General features: G+C 39.3%; 1 protein-coding gene across 1 annotated transcript; it reads left to right on the top strand.

Annotated features, from left to right (window-relative positions):
* Window positions 1–16800: 16800 nt before the first annotated feature.
* LOC108948042 (uncharacterized) lies at window positions 16801–25113 on the top strand. Its single transcript, XM_018776673.2, has 2 exons — window positions 16801–16895; window positions 24351–25113. Exons 1-2 carry the CDS (start codon window positions 16801–16803, stop codon window positions 25111–25113), a joined length of 858 nt encoding a protein of 285 aa, XP_018632189.2.
* The last annotated feature ends 1461 nt before the right edge of the window (window positions 25114–26574 follow it).

Here is a 26574-nt window from a genome sequence, read left to right as displayed (position 1 = left end):
TCGATATCAACAATATCGAAGGAACCGAATTCTGGCATCGACCCAGAGGCCAAATAACAATTACCGATTCCAGTAACGATTCAATAAGATAAGCAAAATATTTACAAAGATGATGGTTACGGGGTTTCCCGATCTTTTATAATCCCCGATGACTTCGACGCAACCAAATCAACGGTCGAAGAACTGGAACAAATTGTATTAATCGAGCATTTGCCCGATCCAAAGGTAACCCTAGGCACGGGACTAACTCCCGAGCTCAGTAAAAAATTTATTCAATTTCTTATAGTTAACATAGATTGTTTTGCTTGGTCTCATCTTGATATGACACGGATCCCATCAAAAATAACCACTCACACACTAAGCATGGACCCAAAAATTAATCCGTTCAAGCAGAAGAGGAGACCCCAGTCTGAGGTCAAACATGCTTTCATCAAGGACGAGGTATCTAAGCTCCTAAAAATAGGGTCCATTCGAGAGGTTAAATACCTAGATAAGGGTGGCAAGTGGGCCGATTTTGGCCCGGGACCGCGGGCCAAACGGGCCAGGACCGGTATTCGTGGGCCTGGTCCGGGCTTCTGGGCCGGTTCGACAATTGGGACCGCTGGGACTGGGACCGTTTGGTTCTAGGATCGAGACCGTTTGGTTCCGGGACCGGACCGTTCCCTGGTGGGCCAAACGGTCCCAACGGTCAAATTTCAAAAAAAAAACTTAAATTTAAAATCTAGCCCTTGGGGGCTATCACCAACTAGTTGTTGGCTATTTACAAAATAGACATTTACCCCCTCCCCCCCCCCCCCAACTTTATTTTAACCCCAATAATTGCACTTTTTTCCTATTTTCAACTATAAATATCCCCTCATTCATTCATTTTTCTTATAAAATCATCAATCTATCACAATCTCTCTCTACTTTTCCGCCGTCACCAACGGAAATTCCTCCGGACCTTGATAAATTTATGAAGTTTGTAAGAGATACCATGTAACTTGTATGAACAAAAATTAGTATGTATTATGTAACTTGTATTTTGGCACATCTTGATTAGTTTCTTTTTCTTCTCAATGGTGGTATTAGCACCTTGTTGTGCTCATTCCATAGGGGGAAGGAAGACTAAGAAAGATATTGTCATATTTTTTTAATGCTATAATAAAATTATAAGGCATTGCTTTGAATATCTCTTTACAATATTTTTGTCTTTAGACTTTAAATTTGAATTAAAAAATTTAGGTCACAATTCTATAATAAAATTTACAAGGCATTGCCTTAAATATTTTTTTAACATCTTTTTATCTCTAATTTCTATTTTTTTAAAAAAAAAAATGCGTTGAGCCCCTTCTAACTCGGCCTGAAGCTTCTCACTAAGAAGCTTGTAAGTATCTGATCAGGTCCAAACCTACACCACTATTGAGTAGCGAGGATGGTCGATGCAGTTTTACCTAACAAGGTCGGGATCGATTTTCACCGGGAGTTAATTGATTTGGAATTAGGTATTTATCTAAATCTAGATGCGTGTGTTGTTCCTAATTGCACTTCCAAACATGATGGTGTTGATTCTACTTCTATTTTTATTTCTATTGTTTGCTAACATTAAAGTTAAGTACAATATTTTTGATGTTGGTTTTCAAGTGTTTAAAAGGACTAGGGTAGTGACTTTCGCCTAGGTGGACATCTAACAGGTAGTAAGAATCTAGGGAAAGCTTGATTAATTTGGGATCGTAATATAGCCATCACACCCAAGTATTCACTCTATATCTCTCGATAGTTTTAGTGATTTTGCCCAATTTGGCTTTCTCAAGTCCAACTGGGTATTCATGCAAGTCATGTGATATTAGCTCAAGTCGGGTATTACTATCTCTAAGTTTAACTCTTTAATTGGGGCTATCAATTTCTTGAGTTCACCCCAATTCCTTGTTAGCCTAGTTTTCCCAGACTTAATCCCTCTTTCTCAAGAAGAGACCAAATCATAAAGGCATGAATCAGTGTTTGCAACCACTAATTCTATAATTTTAGCAAGAACTAAGCTAAATATCACTAACCCATAGATATTCAAGCCCTAAAATTCAAGACCTATTAAATACCCACACTAGGGTTGAGTCACAATCCTAGCTATAAGTCTAGCTACTCATAATAATAGCAGAAATTAAAGATAAGGAGAAGATATAATCCATAATACTAAATTAAAAGATGAAAATCTAATGTTATAAAGTAAATCTTGTACAAAATTGCCCAAAAAGGTAAACCCAGTCGTCTCACGTACTCAGCAAAAACATAACATAACCTAGAATTGACAAAAAGATCTATTTATACTAAGATGAAATTTTCGGACAAAAATACCCCTTCGAAAGTTTCGCGGCCGCATAATTCTGACCGCGGCCACATTATTCTGAACGCGATCCGTGTTTCTTCACAACTCGACCTGGGTTGAACCTTGTTTTGCGGACTGTAACATTTCTACCGTGTCCGCGTGAGAGACTTCCGCGGCCGTGTAACTTTGACACAAACCGCCCTTCTCATTTTTTCTTGATTTATGCACTCTCTGAACCTTAGCAACTGCATTCCGCGAAATTCCCATCGCGGTCGCGCTGGTACTTTTGCGGCCACATCTTCTTATCGCGGTCCGTGTTCATATTTGTGCCTAAAAAACCATCTCTTTGATTCTTCATATCGCGGACTGCGAAATAATGGCCACGTCCGCGTTGATACTTTCGCAACCACACTTTTTTGTCGCGGTCCGCGTTACACACCTATTGGCCCGGTTTTGTTTTTTATTCAAGTTTTGACTCCTTTATGAGTTGATTATGGCTCTTTTGGCTCATGTTGAACAATCCCTGCAAGCAAGCATATTAAGTTAGTTTCCGGGAATACCTTCACGCATTTTAGGCCCAAAACACAAGTAAAAGAGAGCAATTAATAGGTTAAAATCCCTACTTATCAACTCCCCCAAACTTAAGCTTTTGCTTGTCCTCAAGCAAATAAGGTAATTCCCACTTCCATAAGAAAAAGAAAAGGACATTTCAGCTGGCCTAAGGTGCCTTCATCAAGCATCAATTGGGACTAATAATTACCCTCAACACAAATGAATTATCAACAACGTTGTGTTATGCCTTTTTGAGTTCCATAGTTCTAATGTGACACTATAGCATCAAGAGTGGACTCAATTCATCAAGGAAGCTCGCTCTCTCACGTAGGTCATTGTGGATCCCAAACTCCTCCTCCTCTACTCTCCATGAGCAAATCTCTCTTTTTAGAATGTAACCCTCAAAACAAGGATTGTGAAGAAGTGCGCTCATCACTCTCAAAAGAATGCCACAAGTCCGGCTCTAAGTACCATAAGCTTGCCCCTTATGTAAATCACCACTAATGTAAGCTCACTCAACTTGAAATCATATAGGGCTTTAGCAGGGATGTAATGAAGGCTTTTGTATCAAGGTAGGACATAGCGAACTATGATGGTTTCATTTTTCCTTAAGCACTTAATTTTCTCATTTCGGCTCATACTTTTTTGACTCTTTGAGTCATTTTTCTTCCTTAGGGGAACTAGAGAGACAAACCGTCACTCTTTCTTACTCATGACAATCATTTTTCTCCTTTTCTCATCATTCCTCGCCTTTCATCATTATGTTCTTTGAATCCCTTCAACCTTCTCTTTCTTTTTGACGTATTTCTTTTTGGCTTTTCTTCCTTTTCTTTGCCTTTCCTTTTCAACAATTATTTTTCTTCTTTGAACCTTTTATCACTTTCAATTTACTCGTCTCTCCTCCAAACTTATGCTTTTGCCAATTGTTCATAATGAATGCTAAGGAAAGATTGGGTGCTAAGAGAGGGTCATTATAGGATGGATAAAGGCTTGTAATATGGCTATTGAATGAAAAAGGCTTAGGCTCAAAGGAGTTGACTAGGGATATCATATTGGTAGGATACAGAAGATTTCAAAGTTCAACTTGGACCAAGGAGAGCCTACAATCATTTCTCAAGTCGAGCTACACTTAGAATTTTGCCTAGACAAACATTCAGGGCAAGTTCTAGACTTTTTGGCACGGGACTTGGACTTGCAATTCAATACCTCACCTCTCGAGCCACTGGATTGTTAGAGAGAACAGAGTCGAGGGCCCACAACAACCCTAGCTAAGATTGAAAATCACAAATGACTCAAGGAAACCACTCGATGATTGTTTTAGCCCACGCAAGAGTCTAAAGGTCACAACTAGAGCCAATCTTTGCCAATCAACTTGTCTCTAACCATGAGGTCGAAGGTAAATGTGTTAGTACCAAGTGAAGCCTGCTTGAGACACTTTTATTTATTACTACTACTATATACACCAAAACAAAAACAAAATGGACTCGATCCCTTAAGAAGGTTGTCACGCCATCCATCATTGGGAAGAGCCACCCGGTTCACACAACATCCACCTTTGGAAAGAACCGTGACATTAAGAAAACCAAAGGCTTATTAATCACGCATAATGTAAAAAGAAGCTAAAAACTTAAAAATAAGCTACTAAAGGAAATAAGAAGCTAAGCTATTAAGGAGAAATACGAAAGAAGTTATAAAGTAAACTACGGAAAGTAAAATGAATATATACAATAATGGAGTGAAACGAATATATACAAAAATGGAAATGAATATATACATCGGATGGTAAAGTTATATACATACCAAAAGTGAAAAATAACGAAAGTGAAACTAATGATAAGTAAAGGTAAAGAAAAATAGTATCATAATTATTACATACCAATGTTATCAAATCATCACCAAGTCAAAATGGACTACCCCCCCCCCCCAAATAAAAGATAGCATTGTCCTAAATGCTAATATCAAAATAAGATCAAGGAATGGTTAGAGAGTAAAAAAAACTCCCTATGTGGTCTCTGTCTGTATGGGGTCGGTAACATGAGTGGGGTCCTCGGACTGCATCAGATCATCAGCTCCCTCCGGGTCCTCTAACTAGATCTCCAAATCCTCTAACTGGGGGACCATAAATCTTCTAACTAGAGCTCTGTCTGCCTTATGCTATGCTGCCTGTGCTGGTGGGGCAATCTCCTCCATAAGCAAGTCAAATGGGATGTATCCAGCAGAAGTGAACTTCTCTATCTCCCTCTTCAGCTTCTCCACTAACTCCTTTGAGGACTGAGTCTTTCTCATCTTCTTTACCTGCTTGCCCAGATCCTTGATCACCTTGACATGAGTATCCAAAGTCTCAAGGATCTTCGTTTGGTTGTCCAGGAGCTTCTTCTGGTTGGCCATAAGCTCCATCAATGAATCCTCCACTGATGGAGGTACCTGAAGCTGTGCTGGGGCTGACTGTGCTGCTAATGCACTAGATATGATAGACAGCTTTGAATTAGCTGCCTGCATCCAGTTGTTGATGCTTGATAAGGTCTGAGAAACCCGCAGTGTAGTCTAGGGGTAAGTAGAAGATGAGGACACAGATAGTGGCACAGTGATAGATGGCCCAGATGAAGGAGGAGGCATGGCAGCTGAAGGTCCCGCTACTGTGGAAGGCTCTGACCCGGTGGCCACTACCCTTGGCTCTTCAGACTGGCCAGTAGAGGTAGTGGCTTTACCCTTTGCTTTAGGGTTGTCCGGTGCTTGGAGGCTATACAAGGAGAAAGGTTTATTCGGCTTCACCTTCGTGTCATAGTTCCTCCCCTCTACCCTTTGGTCCTCGAGATACATAGTGATGAAGTTGGGGTGGGGGTAGGAACTTTCTCCTTTTTCGGTTGCTTTGGAGATGTGGTGAGACATGAGGTTCCCCACATTGATTGGATATCTAGCCATGATGAAAGCTATTAGGATCGCCTGGGAGAGTGGGATGACACTATCATGATGGCTAGGATCAAGCCGACTGCATACAAATATGCACCACCCTTTGGCTTCAAAGCTGAGGGTGTTTCTGGCGATTGGGACTCCAGCTGCGAGCCAGGCCGGTATTATTCCTGTGATGGCTATTACTTCCGCTAGCCAAGGACGGGCTGCTTCATCTAGGGCCATCTTCTCCAAATACTGTACAACTTCCACATCCTCAAAACCGGCATATTTGTTCAAGGTGTCGCCATCAAACCGTATCTTCAATTTTCGTAGCTTTGTCACAGTGGTGCCCTTTTTGATGTGGGCAACATTTGCGTAGAACTCCTTGACAAGGTACTCATTGGCATCCGGAACCTTGCTGGTGAAGTACTTCCACCCTTTTCTCTCCTCAAACTGTCTCTTGACATTTGGATTGTGAGGAAGGAGATCTTTTTCTATAAACTGTCGCTCAAGGGTGAGCGACCTTTGGGGCCACCATTCCCGGAATTTGAGATATGCTTTCTTGCTCACGAATCTATCCTCCCATGCCTCGGGCTTCCTTGATCTAGAAAGACCACCCACATTAGTATCACGCCCTCTGCCGTCATCTGGGACCTCGTCATCCTTATCTACATTGATAGGAGCAGCTGTTGAGGCCGGAGTTTCAGCAGGTGGGGGAGATGGCTCCGATGCCTCACTACCTTCCTCTGATCCATCAGACGACCCAGAAGAGGATGCAGCTTCATCGATTAGGCGAAAGGGTTGTGATTGGGCCTCTTGTCGAGGTTGTGTAGATTCCCCCTCAGAAATATCTCGGGATGGGAGATATTCACTTGTGTCTGATGAATCGGCAGGAGGTCTAGTGAGGGTTTTCTTTTTGCTTATGATTCTTTGAGCTGCTAAGGGCAAAGCCTGCTTTCCTTTGCCCCGGCCTCGGGAGGATTTTGCCCTCCCTTTTGATTTGTCTGCTCCTCCACGAGATCACACCATTTTCTGCAACACACAATTAGTGAAAGATAATTAGAATTGGGGTTCAATCATGCCTTAAAGCAGTACATATGAAATGAACAACAGGGCTTCTCAAACCAGGGAATCGCGGACCGTGAAAAAGTGGCCGCGGCCGCGAAATGCCCATCGCGGACCGCTAAAAAGTGAACGCGTACGCGAAGAGGTCAGGTTCAGACTACTGACTCTCTAATCTTAGACATATGCGGACCGCAAAAAATTAAACGCGGCCGCGAATGACCAATCGCGGACCGCAAAAAAATGAACGCGGTCGCGAAAGTAATTAACAGACTCTTTGAAGTTCACAAGCGCGAATCGCGAAAACTTGAACGCAACCGCGAAGGACCAGCCGTGGACCGCGTAAAAGTGACAATGGCCACGAACTCTTAGCACTCACTCAGTAACTAAAAGTTGGGGTAGTGCGGACCGCGAAACAAATGAACGCGGTGCCTACCCTATCGCAGACTGCATAAAATGGACCGCGGCCGCAAAATTCCAATAATATCAGTACTAAGAACACTGATAAGTAGGGTTTTCACTAAGTGTGCAAAAATTAATTCAATTAACCATACAAATTTACTAACCCCAACCCCCATTAGGCATATAAATACTACCCACGTGTATTTAAGTATCAATTAAGAATTAATTTGAGATCATGGCATGCATCTAACCCCACCTAACAAAGAAAAATTAAAACAAAGAGAAAAGAAAAGAAAAAAGATAAAATCACATCATGGAATTGAACATACCAGTTGTAAAATTGTAGTAGGAAATGAACTCTTAATGTGAATTAGATGAAAATTGAGAGCACGATGAGATGAACAATGCTTTTTTGTGCGGTGAAACGTTAGGATTCGAAAACTGTAAAATGTTTAAAGAACCCTTATTTATACTAATCAACTGTGGAACCCACCGCCTTACCTGAGCGCGGCCGCGAAATTCTATCGCAGTCCGCGCTATGTTACCTTATGTAGACTAGCTTCAAGCACATGGGCGCGGTCCGCGGAATATTGACCACGGCCGCTATCCTAAATACAAACCGGTATGGTGACATACCAATTGGAGTCTTGTAAGCTGTACGATAGGCCCATAAAGCATCGTCAAGTTTCCTTGACCAATCAGTCCGGTTTGCATTGACAGTCTTGGATAATATGCTCTTGATCTCCCTGTTGGAGACTTCAACTTGTCCACTAGCCTGTGGGTGATAAGGGGTTGACACCTTATGATTGACACCATACTTAGAAAGTAAAGTGTCGAAGGCTTTGTTGCAAAAATGAGAACCCTTATCACAATTGATAGCCCTTGGGGTGCCAAACCTTGTGAAGATATTTTTCTTTAAGAAAGCCACCACACTTCGTGCCTCATTGTTGGGCAGAGCCACAATTTCAACCCATTTGGAAACATAATCAACAACAACCAGAATATAAGTGTTCCCACATGAACTCATAAATGGCCCCATAAAGTCGATGCCCCACACGTCAAAAATATCAATCTCAAGGATGGTGGTTAGAGGCATTTCATTCTTCTTGAAAATTCCACCGGCTCTTTGGCATTCATCACGATGCCTAACGAGCTCGCTAACATCTTTGTACAAGGTAGGCCAATAGAATCCACATCTTAGGAATTTTGTAGCAGTTCTTGCCCCACCATGTTGACCACCATAGGGCGAGGAATGGCAAGCTTCAAGAATACTTAATTGCTCTTCTTACAGAACACATCTCCGGATAACACCATCATTGCAAATTTAGAAAAGATATGGATCGTCCCAATAATAATCCAAGCAGTCCCGTTTGAGCTTCTTCCTTTTGTTTGAAGAGAGCTCATTCGGGACAATGCCGGTCACAAGAAAGTTAGCCACATCGGCGAACCAAGGTGTCCTAGTCACAGATACGGAGAGGAGTTGTTCATCCGAAAATGAATCATTAATCTCGAGGCCATCATGGGGCCTTCCCTCCTCTTCCAAGCAGGACAAGTGGTCCGCCACTTGATTCTCACTCCCTTTTTGGTCTATGATTTCAAGGTCAAATTCTTGTAGAAGAAGAACCCATCTCATCAACCTAGCCTTAGAGTCCTTTTTACTCATCAAATAACGAAGTGCCGCGTGATCGGTGTGCACAATCACTTTGGCACCCATGAGGTACGACCTAAACTTTTCCATGGCGAAGACAATGGCTAATAACTCTTTCTCAGTCACCGTATAGTTAACTTGTGCGTCGTTTATTATTTTGCTTGCATAATAAACAAGATAAAATATCTTGTTGATCCTTTGCCCCAAAACCGCTCCTACCGCAACGTCGCTAGCATCGCAAATGAGCTCAAATAGTAAGCTCCAATTTGGTGCGGTAATGATGGGAGTGGTAGTCAATCAATACTAAAGAAACTCAAAAGCTTTCATGCAATCATCATTGAACAAAAACTTTGCATCTCTTTCCAACAACTTGCACAAGGGGTTCACCACTTTTGAGAAATCCTTGAAGAACCTTCGGTAAAACCCCGCATGACCAAAATAGCTCCTCACTCCCTTGACGGAAGTTGGAGGAGGGAGTTTTGATATCACTTCAATTTTTGCTTTGTCCACTTCAATACCGTTCTTGTAGATCTTATGGCCGAGGACAATGCCCTCCTCGACCATAAAGTGGCACTTTTCCCAATTAAGCACTAAGTTGGTCTCTTCACATCAGGCCAACACTTTGTCAAAATTATCCAAACATTCTTCAAAGGAATCCCCCACAACACTAAAATCATCCATGAACACCTCGAGGGAGTCCTCCACCATATCCGTAAATATTTCCATCATACATCGCTGAAAGGTAGCCGGTGCATTACACAAACCAAACGGCATCCGTGAGAATAAAAATGTGCCATACGGACAGGTGACAGTGGTTTTCTCTTGGTCTTCAGGTGCAATGAGAATCTGGTTGTACCTGAAGTACCCATCTAAAAAGCAATAATAAGCATGCCCTGCAAGTCTATCCAACATTTGGTCGAGAAATGGCAATGGAAAATAGTCTTTGCGGGTCACTTTGTTCAGCTTTCTATAATCCATGCATACCCTCCAATCGGTGACAGTTCTTGTGGGGATCAATTCATTTCTATCATTTGTGATCACAGTCATGCCCCCTTCTTTGGGACACATTGTACCGGCGAAGTCCATGAACTAACATAAATGGGCTACACAATCCCTACATCTAGCCACTTGATGATCTCTTTCTTGACTACCTCTTGCATGGACTCGTTCAACCTCCTTTGATATTCCACAGAGGGTTTGGCATCTTCCTCCAATATGATTTTGTGCATGCCGAAGGCGGGGCTTATACCCCGAATATCCGCCAATGTCCAGCCTATTGCCTTCTTCCTTCTTTGAAGCACCGCAAGGGTGGAATCTACCTGCATGTTAGTTAAGCACGAAGAAAGAATAACAGGTAATGTGGAACAAGGGCCTAAGAACTCATACATGAGGTGTGAGGGCAAGGGCTTCAACTCCAATGTTGGTGGCTCCTCGATTGAGGACTTTGTTGGCAGAGTCTTCCGGTTGTCAAGGTCCAAGGAAAGTTTACGGGGTCCATATGTGTAGGATCTCATTCCTTGCAAAGCATTTGCACATTCTATCAAGATTGTCTTCTCATCATCCTCCTGATTCAACAACACAGCCTCCAGAGGGTCTTCCATATTGATCATAGCACTCGTGTCATCAACAATCACCTCCGTCACTAGATCCACAACAGAGCATACTTCGTTGCTATTTGGCTGCCTCATTGACTTGCACACATGGAACACAACATTTTCATCGCCCACCCGGAAGGTGAGCTCCCCAGCTTCCACATTAACCAATGCCTTCCCTGTTGCTAGGAAAGGTCTCCCCAATATGATTGACACCTTATAGTCAATCTTACAGTCGAGTATCATAAAATCTGCGGGAAGTATGAACTTGTCGACCCGAACCAGCACATAATCAATTATCCCTAATGGCATCTTCATTGTTCCGTCCGCCATTTGCAACCTCATGGAAGTAGGTCTTGGTTGCCCAATCCCCAATGTCATGAACACAGAATATGACATCAAATTAATACTTGCTCCCAAATCGCACAAGGCTTTGGCAAAATTGGCACTACCGATAGTGCATGGAATTGTAAAGGCACCGGGATCTTCTAGCTTTGGAGCCATGGAGTGCACAATGGCACTCACTTGATGTGTCATTTTGGTCGTCTCACAATTCATTGACCTCTTCTTTGTTACCAAGTCCTTCATGAACTTGGCATATACCGACATTTGTTCTAGAGCTTCAACCAAAGGTACATTTATGGACAAACTTTTCATCATATCAATGAATTTCTTGAATTGGTTCTCGTTGTTTTGCTTTGCAAGCCTTTGAGGATACGGTGGAGGAGGCCTTGGCAAAGGGCCTTGGCTTTGGGCGCTATCATTTCCAGTATGTCTATCACGTGTTCCCTAGATGAGTTCACATCATTTTGTGTCTCCTCCACATTGTCATCAATGTCTATCCTCACTTCATCATTCACCTTCTCATCATTGGCTTGGATCTCATCATCTTCTTGCACAACCAAATCATTATTCATATTCTTTCTTGGATTGTAGGTACTTGCATCTCCACCTCTACCGCTTCTTGTGGTCACCGCCATAGCATAGCCTGTATTGTTCCCACCCTTCGGGTTTACTACCGTATCACTTGGTAGTACCCCCTTAGGGCGCGTATTCAACGCTTGAGAAATTTGACCCATTTGTACTTCCAAGTTGCCTATAGAAGTATTGTGGGAGGCTATTTGGGCATCAGAGTCGGCGTTTCTTTCCATCATTTGTTTGAACATACTTTCTATCCGTCCCATCTCATTGTTAGAAGAACTTTGCCCTTGTGACGGATATGGAGGCGGGTTGTTGAGTTGTTGATACATCGGGGGCCTTTGAGGGCCTGACCTCTGGTTCCCTTGATTATTATTGTTCCAACCCCCTTGGTTTCCATTGCCTCCCCAATTACTATTATTGTTGCCACCCCAATTGCCTTGGTTATTTCCTTGATTCCCCCAATTTTGATTGTTGTTCCCCCAATTGTTCGGATTGTTGTTGTTTCCACTATTCCAATTCCCTTGGCCTTGGTTGCCCCAATTTTGATTGTTTCCCTGTGATCTCCACTGTTGTTGATTTGGAGCATTGCTCCGTTGACCTTGGTAATTGTTCACATATTGAACCTCTTCACTTTGATCGTCATAAGAGTCATCTTGGTTGTACCCACTACCACTTTGCTCAAATTGATCCTGATTGTGTTGAACTTGTTGACCTCTTTGTCTCCTCTTGTTAATCATTACATTCACTCCTTCCATGGCATTTACTTGCTTTGCCTCTGAACCTGCTGAAGCTGTGCCTTGGCTAACTGATTCATGGTAGTTGTCAACTATGCTATGGCTTGTCCGTGATCATGGAGTTCCTTGTGAAGGTGGATAACATTAGGGTCACCCTAAGGAACGTTGGCCCGACTTTGCCAAGCTGAAGAGGTGTCTACCATCTCATCTAATATTTTACATGCTTCTGAATATGGCGTGTTCATGAAGTTACCCCATGCGAGCTGATTCACCACACACTGGTTAGTTGTGTTGATACCTCTATAAAAGGTTTGCTGGATCATTGCTTCAGTCATATCGTTGTTGGGGCACTCTTTGACCATTGTCCGGTACCGTTCCCAAATCTCATGTAACAGTTCATTTGACTCTTGTCTAAAAGCAAGGATTTCATCTCTCAATGCTGCCATATGTCCCGAAGAAAAGAACTTTGCTATGAACTTCTCGGCCAACTCATCCCAAGTGGTGATGGAATTGTTGGGTAGCCTCTCAAGCCAATCCAAAGCCTTCCCTCTAAGTGAGAAAGGGAAAAGCCTCAACCTCAAAGCGTCTTCAGATACATTCATCTGCTTGCTCCCCCAACATGTGTCTACAAAACCTTTGAGATGCTTATATGTGTTCTGATGTGGAGCTCCGGTGAAGAAACCCCTTTGTTCCAATAGAGTAAGCATGACATTGGTTATTTGGAAATTGCCTGCCCGAATTCGGGGCGGGACAATTGCACTTGCGTAGCCTTCATTGGGCAACACCCGGTGTGCTGCCCTTAGAGGAGGTGGGGGAGGGTTTGGAATGTTGTCATGAGGCGGGCGGCCTCTTCTTTGTACTTGAGGTTCAAGATGAACCTCATCCACTTCATTTTAATCTACCTCCTCCCCCTGAGGAATATGTTCGAGGACCTCGTTAAGAACCATTTGGTACCTAAAAGCAATTGACACACAAAAGTTAGAAAAACGGAAGGAAAGAAAAACAAAACACACAAATAGTTAGATATATAGCTAAGACCGTCTAACTCCCCGGCAACAGCGCCAAAAATTGATCAGGTCCAAACCTACACCACTATTGAGTAGCGAGGATGGTCGATGCATATTTACCCAACAAGACCGGGATCGATTTCCACAAGAAGTTAATTGATTTGGAATTAGGTATTTATCTAAATCTAGATAAATGTGTTGTTCCTAATTGCACTTCCAAACATGATAGTGTTGATTCTACTTCTATTTCTATTTCTATTGTTTGCTAAGATTAAAGCTAAGTACAATATTTTTGATGTTGGTTTTCAAGTGTTTAAAAGGACTAGAGTAGTGACTTTCGCCTAGGTGGACATCTAACGGGTAGTAAGAATCTAGGGCAAGCTTGATTAATTTGGGATCGTAATATAGCCATCACACCCAAGTACTCACTCTATATCTCTCGATAGTTTGAGTGATTTTGCCCAATTTGGCTTTCTCAAGTCCAACTGGGTATTCATGCAAGTCATGTGATATTAGCTCAAGTCGGGTATTACTATCTCTAGGTTTAACCCTTTAATTGGGGCTATCAATTTCTTGAGTTCACCCCAATTCCTTGTTAGCCTAGTTTTCCGAGACTTAATCCCTCTTTCTCAAGAAGAGACCAAATTATAAAGGCATGAATCAGTATTTGCAACTACTAATTCTATAATTCTAGCAAGAACTAAGCTAAATATCACTAACCCACAGACATTCAAGCCCTAAAATTCAAGACCCATTAAATACCCACACTAGTATTGAGTCACAACTCTAGTTATGAGTCTAGCTACTCATAATAATAGCAGAAATCAAAGAAAAGGAGAAGATATAATCCATAATACTAAATTAAAAGATGAAAATCTAATGTTATAAAGTAAATCTTGTACAAAATTTCCCAAAAAGGTAAACCTAGCCGTCTCACGTACTTAGCAAAAACATCATATAACCTAGAATTGACAAAAAGATCTATTTATACTAAGCTGAAATTTTCGGACAAAAATACCCCTACGAAAGTTTTGCGGCCGCGTAATTCTGACCGCGGCCACACACTTGCTTTTGCGACGCGTAATTCTGAACGTGGTCCGTGTTTCTTCACATCTAGACCTAGGTTGAACCTTGTTTCGCGGACCGCGAAATTTCTACCGCATCCGCGTGAGAGACTTCCGCGGCCGCGTAACTTTGGCATGACCGCCCTTCTCATTTTTGCTTGAATTATGCACTCTCTGAACCTTAGCAACCGCGGTCCGCGACATTCCCATCGCGGTCGCGCTAGTACTTTCGCGGCCGCATCTTCTTGTCGCGGTCCGCGTTCATGTTTGTGCCTAAAAAACCATCTTTCTGATTCTTCATATCGCGGACCGCGAAATAATGGTTGCGTCCGCGTTGATACTTTCGCGGCCGCACTTTTTTGTCACGGTCCGCGTTCCACACCTCTTGGCCCAGTTTTGGTTTTTGTTCAAGTTTTGACTTCTTTATAAGTTGATTATAGCTCCTTTGGCTCATTTTGAACAATCCCTGCAAGCAAGCATATTAAGTTAGTTTTCGGGAATACCTTCACACATTTTAGGTCCAAAACACATGTAAAAGAGAGCAATTAATAGGCTAAAATCCCTACTTATCAGTATCCTCTCTTCTCGGCAAGCTCCCGAGTCTCGGCCTCGTGATGCTTAAACTCCTCCCGGTATCGGATAAAGGCCTCATGATGAAGCACCGAGGCCTACAAACACAAAGGAAGATGTTAGGGTTATTCACTATTGAATCTAAGTATATAACAAAGGGATATGCGAAATTACCCGATTCAGCGCCTGTTGAGCTTCGTTGAAAAGGCAGGGCGCCTATACCTTGTTCATTTTGATTTGATACTCTTCGTTCACCAAGAACCGAAGGTAACTAGCAATTCCCACCAGAGCGGAAAGAACTCGGGCATCCTCCGGGATGGACATATATATTGCTCGCCTCCGAGTAGGATCAACACTCGGAGCAGGGAACTGGTTTACCAATTTCGGGCTCGAAGAGGACCCCCCAGCTCCCGCGGACGGTATCTTCCTTGGTACCGGTAGGTCGCTCAAACCGGTAACATCCTCCGAAGCAGCAGAATCTAGGTCGTCAAAAGAATTGTGGAAAGAATCGGCTACTCCTTGGGGCCCTTCGTCGAGGTTACCTTTCAACACATGGGCCTCGTTTATCATAGAAGTTGTGAACGAAGGCGACCGAGAAAGGTCAATCAACCCAAGTGCCTCTTTGGGTACATTATCTTCTGACCGGGATGTACCAGTCACATTTTCTTTCTCGACATCACTAGCTCGGGCCAAATCGGTCTCGACTCTCTCTGAGACTTCAACCACTGTTTATTCTACGGCCTCCATGGCTTGAGGTAATTCGGAGCCGCTTCTCACACGGGCCACTAACTCAGAATCTTCTTCTTCCTCGGACTCATCCCTCAACTGATTGAGCAAGTCCGATGAAAGTCTTCGGGCGCTGGTTTTCTTAGGTTTCTACGCAAGTCGCTTCCTCGGTATTTTCCTTTCAGGGGTCGAGGGACTCAAAGCTTTTCTTTTCTTCTTCTCTTTGCCTTGTTTTGAAGCAGAGGGATCGACATGTATATCATTATCAGTTGATGGAGGCCTCATCTCGACGTCCTTTCCTAAACCTGAAAATGAAAATATAACGGATCAAAGACTGATGATAAAAAAAATGAGATCAGATGTATTATTAGGGAAAAACCCTTACCATGATTACGAGGCTCCCATCGGCCCTTCGAGAGCTCACGCCATAAGCTCTTGGAATAAGGTCTCTGTGTCATAATGCCCTCGACCTACTCTTTAAGTTTGGGAATGGGATTTGGCATCTGGGCAACAACTGCATCACATAACATCGATGAGAAACCAAATGAAATGAAAAGCAATAAAAGGAATACCGAAGGCAAAGCTAAACTTACGTTTCATGTTCCATTTCTCAGGTAACGGCATGTCCGTAGCCGGGATTAAGTTTGAGGTCCTTACTCGAACAAATCTACCAAACCAGCTTCGGTCTCGATCCTCATTGATACTTGAGAACAAGGTCTTGGTGGCTCGGCGTGCAAGCTTAATTAACCCCATCGGTAAAGTCGAGGACTGTACAGGTGCATGAGATGGTCGATGGTGAATGGAAATTCCTCGACCTTGTTCACAAAGAATCGAAGCAGAATCACGATCCTCCAAAATAAAGGATGTATCTGCCCGAGCGTCACATCATACCTTTTGTAAAAGGCTATGATAACTGGGCCTAGAGGACCCAACGTGAAAGGGTAAGTATAAACACTTGAGAAACCCTCCACGTATGTGGTAATTGATTCTTTAGGGGTAGGAACCACGACATGTTTGCCTACCTAGTTGCAATCCTTTTTAACCTTATCGAGGATGTTGTCCGTGATCGTACATATGTACCTCGAGACTGGTTTGTATCGATCCGGTACCATGGGCGTATTCTCAACCTTGAAATTAGGCACAGTAGGGCACCCAATAGGGATGTATGATCTTAGAGGGGGTTCCTTAGTAGCAACGTGAAGAGCGTTTTCAGGAGGTTTTGAAGAAGAAGGCGCTTCTTTTTTAGGAATAGACTTTGAAGTTTTTGCCATTTTTATAAAAAACTGAAGGAAAGAGATTGTTGATAAGGGGAAGCTTTGAGGTTGTCAATGAGAAAACCAGAAGATAAAAAAGATGAAGAAGATGAAGTTCTTCGAATGCAAGAAGGATTTGAGCGTAAAAGTTTTAACAAACGGATTAAAGGGTATTTATAGGTTCCTCAAACGGCGGTTCATCTCCCAAGGTAGCCGACAGTCAACTGACATACATTAAATACCTCGAAGACCGGACTGACGGGATGTTTCCACTATTCTTATCACTTATGTCATGTACCCATTATCATGATTTATCAATGCAAGGACCGAGGGTTCATATCATTTTTAATCGCTTAATTCTCCAAAAAACGAAGGGACTATCTGTATACTGGTAGAACAGAGCTCTATGCCCGATCGAGGCATCTGGAATAATAGGTCAAGGCTCGGCACTTACGTAAGATATCGAAGTTACAGATGTAACTAAGCTCGATATCGAGGATCAAAGTTCGAACAAGACCATCAGATTTGCCCTCGAATTTATCGGAGGCACGACCGACCCCGTTTATAACGAGCTCGAAGAAAAGCTTTGCCAACTCACACGGCAAGTATCCGTGATTCTCACCATTAACCAATCATTATGGCAGAAATTACGGAATTTAGTCAAAAAGGGAACCAACGTCTAAATAATTTCTTATAAAATAATACCTTAAAGGTTTCATCTCTTTGTATATATAAAGGGAATGAAGTAATTCATTAGGGAGATTGTAACATACTTAAGAGAACAAGATATTATTTTTTTTCAGCTTTGTTCATATTATTCTCGCTTCAATAATATCACATCTAAATTCGAAGGAAATTAACCTTGCGAGGCTCAAGTTATTCAATCTGCATGGTTTGCATTTATTTTTCTATTTATCCTTCCATATTAAATCTGATTTATCACTTTGTATCAAATTAGATCGCATATCCTTAAAACCGCGTATAAATTCAATTGTTATCCGATTTTGGGGGTAAACAAGTGGCAAAATAGATAAAAGAATAGTTATCCATCCATATTATCCATTAAAAATGGATTGGATAATGAACTTTTTAAAAATGGGTCAAATATAGATAAGAACCATATTATCCACTTAGGGATCATTTGGTTTGAATACGGCTTATGCCGGGATAAGTTATGCTGGGATTAGTTATGATTGGATTAGTTATCCTGGTATTATTTTTTATCCACTGTTTGGTATGTTGTATTAAAAATGACAATTGCGTAATTTCTAAGAATAAGGTATAAGTTATCCCGGCACTAATTACCCCACCCTCTACAAAGTATAAGTTATTCCGGTACTAATTTTAATCTCGGGATAACTTATACCAGGTTTGCTAACCAAACAAAATATTAACTTGGTATTAAATTTTTATACTAGCATTATACCTTCTTATACCTCATACCAAACAACCCCTTAGAAAATGAATAACCAACGAATAACTAATGAGTTTAACTTTTATATTTGTAAAGCTTCAAATTAAAGGTTCCTCACGTTTAGAAGACTAGAAATTCTCACAAAAGTGATCACATTCAAGAAGCCATGGATAATATTAATATCCATTTTATCTGCCGGTTAACCCATTTTTATTTGTATTAAATATGGGTCGGGTCAAATAATTTATCCATTTTTACATTTATCCCTTTTCTACCCACCCTATCCGCCCTGCCCCGCCCGTTTGCCACGCTAAGTTATGAGCATCATAAGCAGAGGCGGATCCAGGATTTAAACCCTATGGGTTCAATTTTTAAATTTTTTAGTATTGAACCCATTATATTTTTAAATTTATGGGTTCATGTGTACTATTTTTGTAATTTTAATGATTTTTTATATATATATTTTTACTCCGCGTCGAAAGTTATGGGTTCAGTTGAACCCGCTGAGTATATACTACATCCGCCCCTGATCATAAGATGTTAAACAAAATTACATTCACTTTTCATAACAAAAATAAAAGAAAATCAACTTATTCCTAAAATTAAAGTTAGTCTCACAATCTCTTTATTAGTTTAGATGTCGCTCCCTAATTACTTAGGAGGTGCCTGGGGCTAAATTCAGAAATTTGCACGTGAAAGGTTCAGATTCAGAGCCTGTTTGGATTGGTTTGTAAAAGTGACTTAATTTTCAGCAGAAATAGGTTAAAAAGTAATAAGTTGGATTATCCAGCTTATTGTTTTTAACTTATTTTAAATAATTTTAAACTTATTTTAAGCACTTTTTAACTTTGTCAAACAATAAAAAACTAAAAAAAACTTAAAAGCTTATTTGAGGAGCTTAAAAGCCAATCCAAATAACCTCTTAGAAACAGGTTTATGGGCAGCGTATTCTTGATCAAACGGATGATAGTAACTCATTGAGATGCCTATGGCCAATGAATGCACAAAAAAAACACGAGTTTTCAGATCTTCTGCTTTTTAGAGCTCTTTTTCAAAAGTGGTCAATTGAACCTTCCTTTATTATTTTTTTCGTTAACCAAGGGTTGCCCATTAGCGAATTTAGTCCTTTGGCGCTTTCAACTTCTTAATGAAGTTTATCCAAATTTTACTATTCTTGTTTTAAAAAAAAACAAAAACTATAGAGTTTCCTCCCCCCCCCCCCCCCCCCCCTCTTTTGGGCTAAAATGTCCACATTTCTTTATGATTTAGTGGATGTAGTTCACAAATTAATAGTATTAAGTATTTTTGTGCAAGTGTTTGACCAATAAGTTGGAAGGTAGATATGACAGTAAAGATCTTTGTACTTAATTTGGAAAGATGAAAAGAAGAACGCATCTAACCGAAACATTTTTTAATTTTACGAATCATATTATTGATTAAAATAAAAATGGAACTATCTAAAATCCTTGTTCTTTTACGTAAATATTTGAAAATAAAAATTTGCTCCATGCATCTTTGCCCCAAAATTATTATTATTATTTTTTTTTGGCAAAAGTTTCTCTTTTCAACTCATATTCCTATAAATGTTCTTCAACTATTTTAGCTCTGCAACGTGTGAGGAGGTGATGAGCTAGGAAAAGGTTGCGATACGTACTGCGACAGAGAGGCTGCTTGTTTATTCGTAATTGCTTTAGAGAATTTAGATTTATGCATTTCTAAGAGTTGCAATGATATGTGTATCTACGTACTCATACATTTCAAATACAATTACAACATTTATCTTTAGCCCAATAAACTAGTAGAATTAGCAATATAATTCTCTACATCTATTATGCTCATATTGGAGTAGTTCATTTTAGTCAACCTCGTACAGTTCAATTATTGAGGTAAAAGTAGAACCTAATCCAAATTTTAGAAATGAAAATTTCATAATTTTTTTTTTTGTAGTATCTTATTTTGCTCATTACCTGCCTTAGCAATCTAGTTTGTGTTGTTTATTTCTATTCCTGGACATATGGTCGGATTGGACTTCAACAAGGTTGAAAATAGGGATAAAACTTATCTGCACCCGGTATTCGTATTCTTGCACATAAACTCTTAAGATTAAATTAATTAATTTAGTGTAAACATAGAAAGCAAATAAATATTTTTTTCAGAGCATTGTGGACTTGCTACTAACGTGTAAAAGTCTGAGTTAATTATGAAACGCTATCTTTCTGGGCCAACATGAAGATATGTAATCTGTGATGGTGCTCTATGCTTTAGCGTCAATTTTAGGTTTCTCGGCTTTTGACTAATATAATCTTTTCCAATTAAACTACTCCTCGCCATTAAATCTTAATATCATATACCGTTTTTAACTAGCATAATTTTCATTAGTTTAATTTACTAAGTATTTTATTCAACTTATCATTTTATAGATTATCAGATAAAGCATCACACCGAAATTTAAACTTTGAATAGTGAATAGAAATGAATTATATTCTTGAAATTGTGCAAATACTATACTCCTTTTATCCGAAATTATGTGTCATTTTTTACTTTTTAATTCGTCCAAAATAGAATAATATATTTCTATATTTGTTACATAATAAATTAATTTACTTTAAAATTTTAAATTTATGCTAAATAAGATGAATTATAACTACATAACTTTGTTTAGCTTATTTTAGACCACATGATTCAAAAATCTTTCTATATTCTCAAAGTATTTGCACAATCTAACATTATCTCAAAAAAAAAGAAAAATATAAATTTAGATATGATATAATGTCACTTGTTCTTCAAATTTTATTAACTACTCCTTTCATTTCAATTTAGGTGACGATGTTTGAATTTTGAGAGTTAGATTTTGACAGTAATTTTTTCATGTCTCTTAAATGTTTTGAATTATTAATATTGTGACTTGTAGTAACTTTTTACATAGTTTTCAAAGTGATTTTTTTTAAATTTTTTAAAAAGATTTAATATTTAAATACATACTTAAAATTAATAAGTTTGAATCTAAAAAGCGAAAAGTATGGCAAGGGTCTGAGGGTAAATAAATGGGAAGCAAAGTATTATATAGAAAAAATATTATCAAGTGCTTTATTACTAAGAAATCTCAGGTGCTTTTTTGTACAGCCGCGGCGGGCCGTGGAAGTACGTTTAGCAAGGAATATCCGACGGAATATTATATGCAAAAAATATGAAGTGCAGACATTGAGTTTAGGAATTGGGAGTGCCACATACAGAAAAAGGAGAGCCCTCTCTGACAAGTGTTTTTATTACTCACAGTATCGACACGCATTACACTTAGCTCTCTGTTGCTCTTTGCCTTTTCCCAATGACAATATTTTAATATTTTAATTTTATTTTATTTCTCTCTCTCTCTTTCTTTGTCATCATCTACTCATTTATTCGTTCTTCCAACTTTTTCCTCTTTTTTGCGTGAACGGTTCGCCGCATCCCTATCCATTTTCCCACAAAAAGGTTATTGCCACTAACCACATTTACCACTAAAACCCCACTAGCAACACTTTTGTAAACTCCTAATTCTTCTTCTTCTTCACTCCATTTTCAGCAGTATGTCCATGTTCATACTTCTGAATTGTACTATACTATATATTTTTGAGTCTCTTCTCTCCCTGTAATCAAATGAATGGAGCAATCCTCCAGTAATAAATTTAAATTTTAGAACTTTTTCTTGATAAATCTTTAGGCCTACCCCTGGCGTAAACTCCAACAAGAAGTAAAAACCGGACTCTCTAGTAAGGGAAAGCACAGGACTGAAAGAAAAAAAATTCAGCCCTCAAATTAGCCAGACACATGAAAAAAGAAAATTCCTAATTTGATTCACCTTAGATTTTTATTTTGCTCACAGAAACCCCATACTATAAATTCGTACTAATTTTAGTACTTTTGATTCAACCGAACAAATCAAATATCTCTCTTCCACGATTATATATAGCAAATTAAAACTCTTAAATAGATTATGCCAAAAACACATGATTGATCAGAAAACGATCTACTATTTCTCAACCTTTTTTTTCACATATTCCGAAATATTACAAAAAGAGGGAAAGCAAAATTTCAAGTACAATAGAAGACTGAGTGAATCACAGAGCTGAGTCAGAAGGTTTATAATCAGATGATGAAGAAATAGGAACTCCGATGTGGGAGGGTTTCTGATCGCCGGCCATGATTACGACGACTCTCGGAGACATTTCCACAATTATTTTGGGCGCCGGGCGTGCAGATTTCTCCGACGAGGTGGCGGAGGAGGAAAGGCGTTTATGGAAGGAACAAGCGAGGACGATGAGTGCCACTACAATGAGTACCAACATTATCGCCAAACTTCCAAAAAGGTAAGGAAGTGGAGATCTCCATGTCCAGAATGATGAGGAGCTGTCTGATGTTGCCTTTGTGTTTATTTCTCTCATAACTATCTCTCTTTCTCTCTCTACTTTCTGTTACAAAGCTCTAGGCATATGTACTCAGGTGGAAATTTTAGCTATTTTATAGAGCTATACAACTTGCCCAACCCTCCTTGAAATTGCTAAAATGCCACTAGCGTCGAAGCACGATATTCTTTTAAAATGCCTCTTACCAACATAGTATTTTTTTAATTTTTATTTAATTTTAGCATATGATGAAGTTCTGGAGATAATTGCATGTAATGCCAAGAGGGCAGGCCAAAAAAGAAGGCGGGCTAAAGAAAATAATTGATGGATTTCAGGGCTAGCAAGCATCCGAAGGAGAGTTACACGGGACATTTTTGGCAAATCTCATATTTAAATGGGGAGTAGAAAATTAATATATAATTTTATAAGATATAACACGAGTACATATAATATGCATATTTTTGGACATGATGACGGTGTAGTTCAAGAGACAAACACCTAAAATTTGTTAGGTCAAAGCCGGACAATATGTGTCATGACATTGCAAGTTATCAAAGGGACGCTAACTATTTCAGTTAATCATGGTTATAAAGTGAATTGGTTTTCTTCTCTTGGCCATTAAGTTACAACTTTGGCGGATATTAATAAAAAATTACAGCAATGGGCCAAAGACAACTTTCCATGACACGCTAGAACTGATAAACTAGAGATTAGAGTTAAGCTTGCCGGTTACAATTACTCCTTTTATATACACTACTTTATTAGTTGTAAAGATTAAATTCCATCATACAGATGATAAAGTTAAACTGGCCTTTGAGGAAATTAACTGGTAAAGTTTTTGCAAAACAAAAGATAGCATTAGACTGATTAGGGACTCAATGTCTTGTAAAAAAAGATGGTGATTAAATGACCTTTTCTTTCCATTGGTGTCCGCAAGTGCCCAAGAAATGTTCATTCTAAGTGATCTTAACTTAGATGAACCAATGACTACTCCAGATTTTAATAACTGCAAATACAGTTGGACTCGTGATTAATAAACATTCAATGTACTCGATAACAGAAAAAGGAAATAAAGCAAAATTAAGAAAAAGGGAAACTAGCTAGGGAAATTACCATGCATTTCTAACCTACAATTTAAGTTCTTTTTCCTTCTACAGGTTCAGGCAAATTAGACACTAGAGTTGGAATTTGAAAAAATAACTTGGTGCTAAAAGAAAAACTGAGGTGGTAAACCAGCTCATGGAATTGGACTATGGCAAGACACTTTTTGCTATGCCAACAAGCATCACCACGTGTCTTTACAGCCATTTTGGAAGTACTTCTACATATTGATGCATCTCTCCAGTTTTTAAGTCTAGATTCTTGCCCGTGTACTCTTTCCGATCCACTTTAATTCATTTTTTGATCCTTTTTTGCGGTCCAAAATATTTGATTTTTTCAGATATAAAAAAAATTAATTTCTTTTTCCAAAGTTATCTTGAAATAAAGAACGTAAGAGTATTTGTTATATTTTCAATGAATAAATTAAGGTTAATATGATCAATTTTATTATTAATTAGTGTTAAAGGTGAATTCCTTAATATATATGAAAAGAGCCAAAAAATCAATTAAAGTGGACCGATAAGAGTAAATTTTTACACTCTGACACGATGTTTGTATAGTATAAATTGCCATTCATCTAATCTCTCTTACATCTTGTATAATAATAATAATAATAATAATAATAATAATAATAATAATAATAATGTGCTTAAAATCGGAGTTTATGACAATCACAACGTCTTCCTAGACTTTACAAATGATGAAGATTATAACACGGTTTGGTATAGGAGATCAGTAGAAGATTATTACTTCTTGTATAATAACATTGAGGGACACCAAATGTGGCTCCAGAAATGGAGTCCGGACTTCAAGCCTGAGGAAGATTTACCAATAGTTCCAGTGTGGGTTAATATTCCTGATTTACCATTCCACTTACATACATGGCACTATGTGAAACAAATAGCAAAAGAAGCTGGAATTCCTCTGGAAATGGACATTGCGACAAGAGGCAAAACAAGACCAAGTATGGCTAAAGTAAGGTTAGAAGTTGATCTGCTCAAACCTTTACTTACTAGTGTTTGGGTAGGGGATGGGGATGATGATTCCCCTTTGAAAGGTTTTGAACAGAAATTGGAGTATGAAAACGTTCCTAAATATTGCAAGCATTGCAAGAAGTTGGGACATTCTCTGATTAACTGCAGAGTATTGGAAAGAAGAAGAATAAATGAAAATAGGGACACTGAAACCAAAAGCAATGAGACACCAAAACTAGGGGCACTTTTGGAGAAGGAGAGACCAGCAGAGGAAAAGAAAGCAGTTGCAGCCGATACTGAAAAACAATCAAGAAGCGCGCAAAATAAAGTGAAGGTCACAAACAATGAAGACAAGGGTGGAACTATTGCTACCACCAGTGAGAACAATAAGATTATAATACCAGAAGAAAATAAAAGAATGGATGAGGTGAATACCAGAACAAAGAAAAAGAAGAACAAAAGAAACCAAGAAGGTGCCAAAGAAGAGGAAAAAAGTAACTTTCAAAACAACCAGTAAAAGGGATAAAAATAGAGAAAAAATTACTCATTTGCCAGCACAATTGACAAAGTATTTTAATGAATTATGTAACAATATGGGAAGTTCTAATGTTGGGAACCATGAAACACAACAACATGAAGTAAATTCTCAAAGGAGGAGTGATAGTCCGGAGGTGAAACAAAAGCAACTAGAAGATGAGTCACAAGACACAAGCTCAATATTACAGGACAAGAGACTACAAATCACAAAAGGAATCGATATGACTCTAAAGGATCAAAATAACAGCATACAAAGGGTGGAAGAAACAAGTTCAGAATCTTCTAGTGTCGGAACAGAAATTAGAAATCATAAAGGTATTAGTTTGTTTGTAGAGCTGAATGGTGGACAGAACATTCTACACAATGAGGAAGAGATTGGAAACAGTATCATGGAAGCAAACATTCCAACAGATCAAGTAGATGACGATCCGAATTACAAATTAACAGGAGAATCTGCAGACACAGAAAACTTGTCACCAAGAAGGAGAGGAACAAGCGAAAAAAAAAAAAAAAAGGGAAGGAAAAAGATACAGAAATAGAAATAGAACTGCCCCTGACCAGAAGAAAGGGGTATCAAAACTATCATAATTTTTTTTATGATCAACGCAATTTTTTGGAATATAAGATGAGTGAGGTCAAAAAAGACCATACACATATTAAAACATTTAATTTCTATCAACAAAATAGAATTTATAGCCATTATGGAGCCTTTTGTTCATACAAAAAAAATTAAGGGATACAGATCTTTTCTAGGATTCCATCAATATATTTCTAATGACAATGGCAAAATATGGTGCTTTTGGACATTAAATTGTCAAGCAACCATTCTGGTAAGTGATGAGCAACAAATAACTGTAAATATCAAGGATGGGAGGGATGACGTGAGGGTCTTTGTTTTTGTTGTATATGCTAAGTGTTCCTTATTAGAAAGAACTGAACTTTGGAATACCTTGGAAAGTGTCAGTACTTTGGTAAGGGGCCCATGGTGTGTGGGAGGAGATTTTAACTCAATCTTGGATCCTGATGAGAAACTTGGAGGTAGACCATACAGAATCAGTAGAAGTATTGATTTCTCTAATTGTATGAACAATTGTGAATTAACATGGTGTAATAATAGAAGACCAAGAAAGAGAATTTGGAAGAGATTAGATAGAATTATGGTTAATGATTTGTGGCTGCAGAAATTCCAGAATAATAGCGTGACACACCTTGTGAGAACAGGGTCAGACCATAGACCTTTACTCATGAAATGCTCTAATAACCAACAAGAAATCATAAAGTACTTCAGATTTCTTGAATTCTGGACAGAACAAAATGGTTTTCAGGAGCCAGTACAGGAAGTATGGAATTCCCATATCACAGGCAACCCGATGTGGATTTTACAGCAAAAGTTGAAGGCACTTAGCAAGAGACTCAGTGTATGGTCTAAAGAATCTATTGG

The sequence above is a fragment of the Nicotiana tomentosiformis genome, chromosome 2 (genome assembly GCF_000390325.3).
Source record: "Nicotiana tomentosiformis chromosome 2, ASM39032v3, whole genome shotgun sequence".
Taxonomy (NCBI): domain Eukaryota; kingdom Viridiplantae; phylum Streptophyta; class Magnoliopsida; order Solanales; family Solanaceae; genus Nicotiana; species Nicotiana tomentosiformis.
This window is presented reverse-complemented; position numbering and strand designations above follow the sequence as displayed.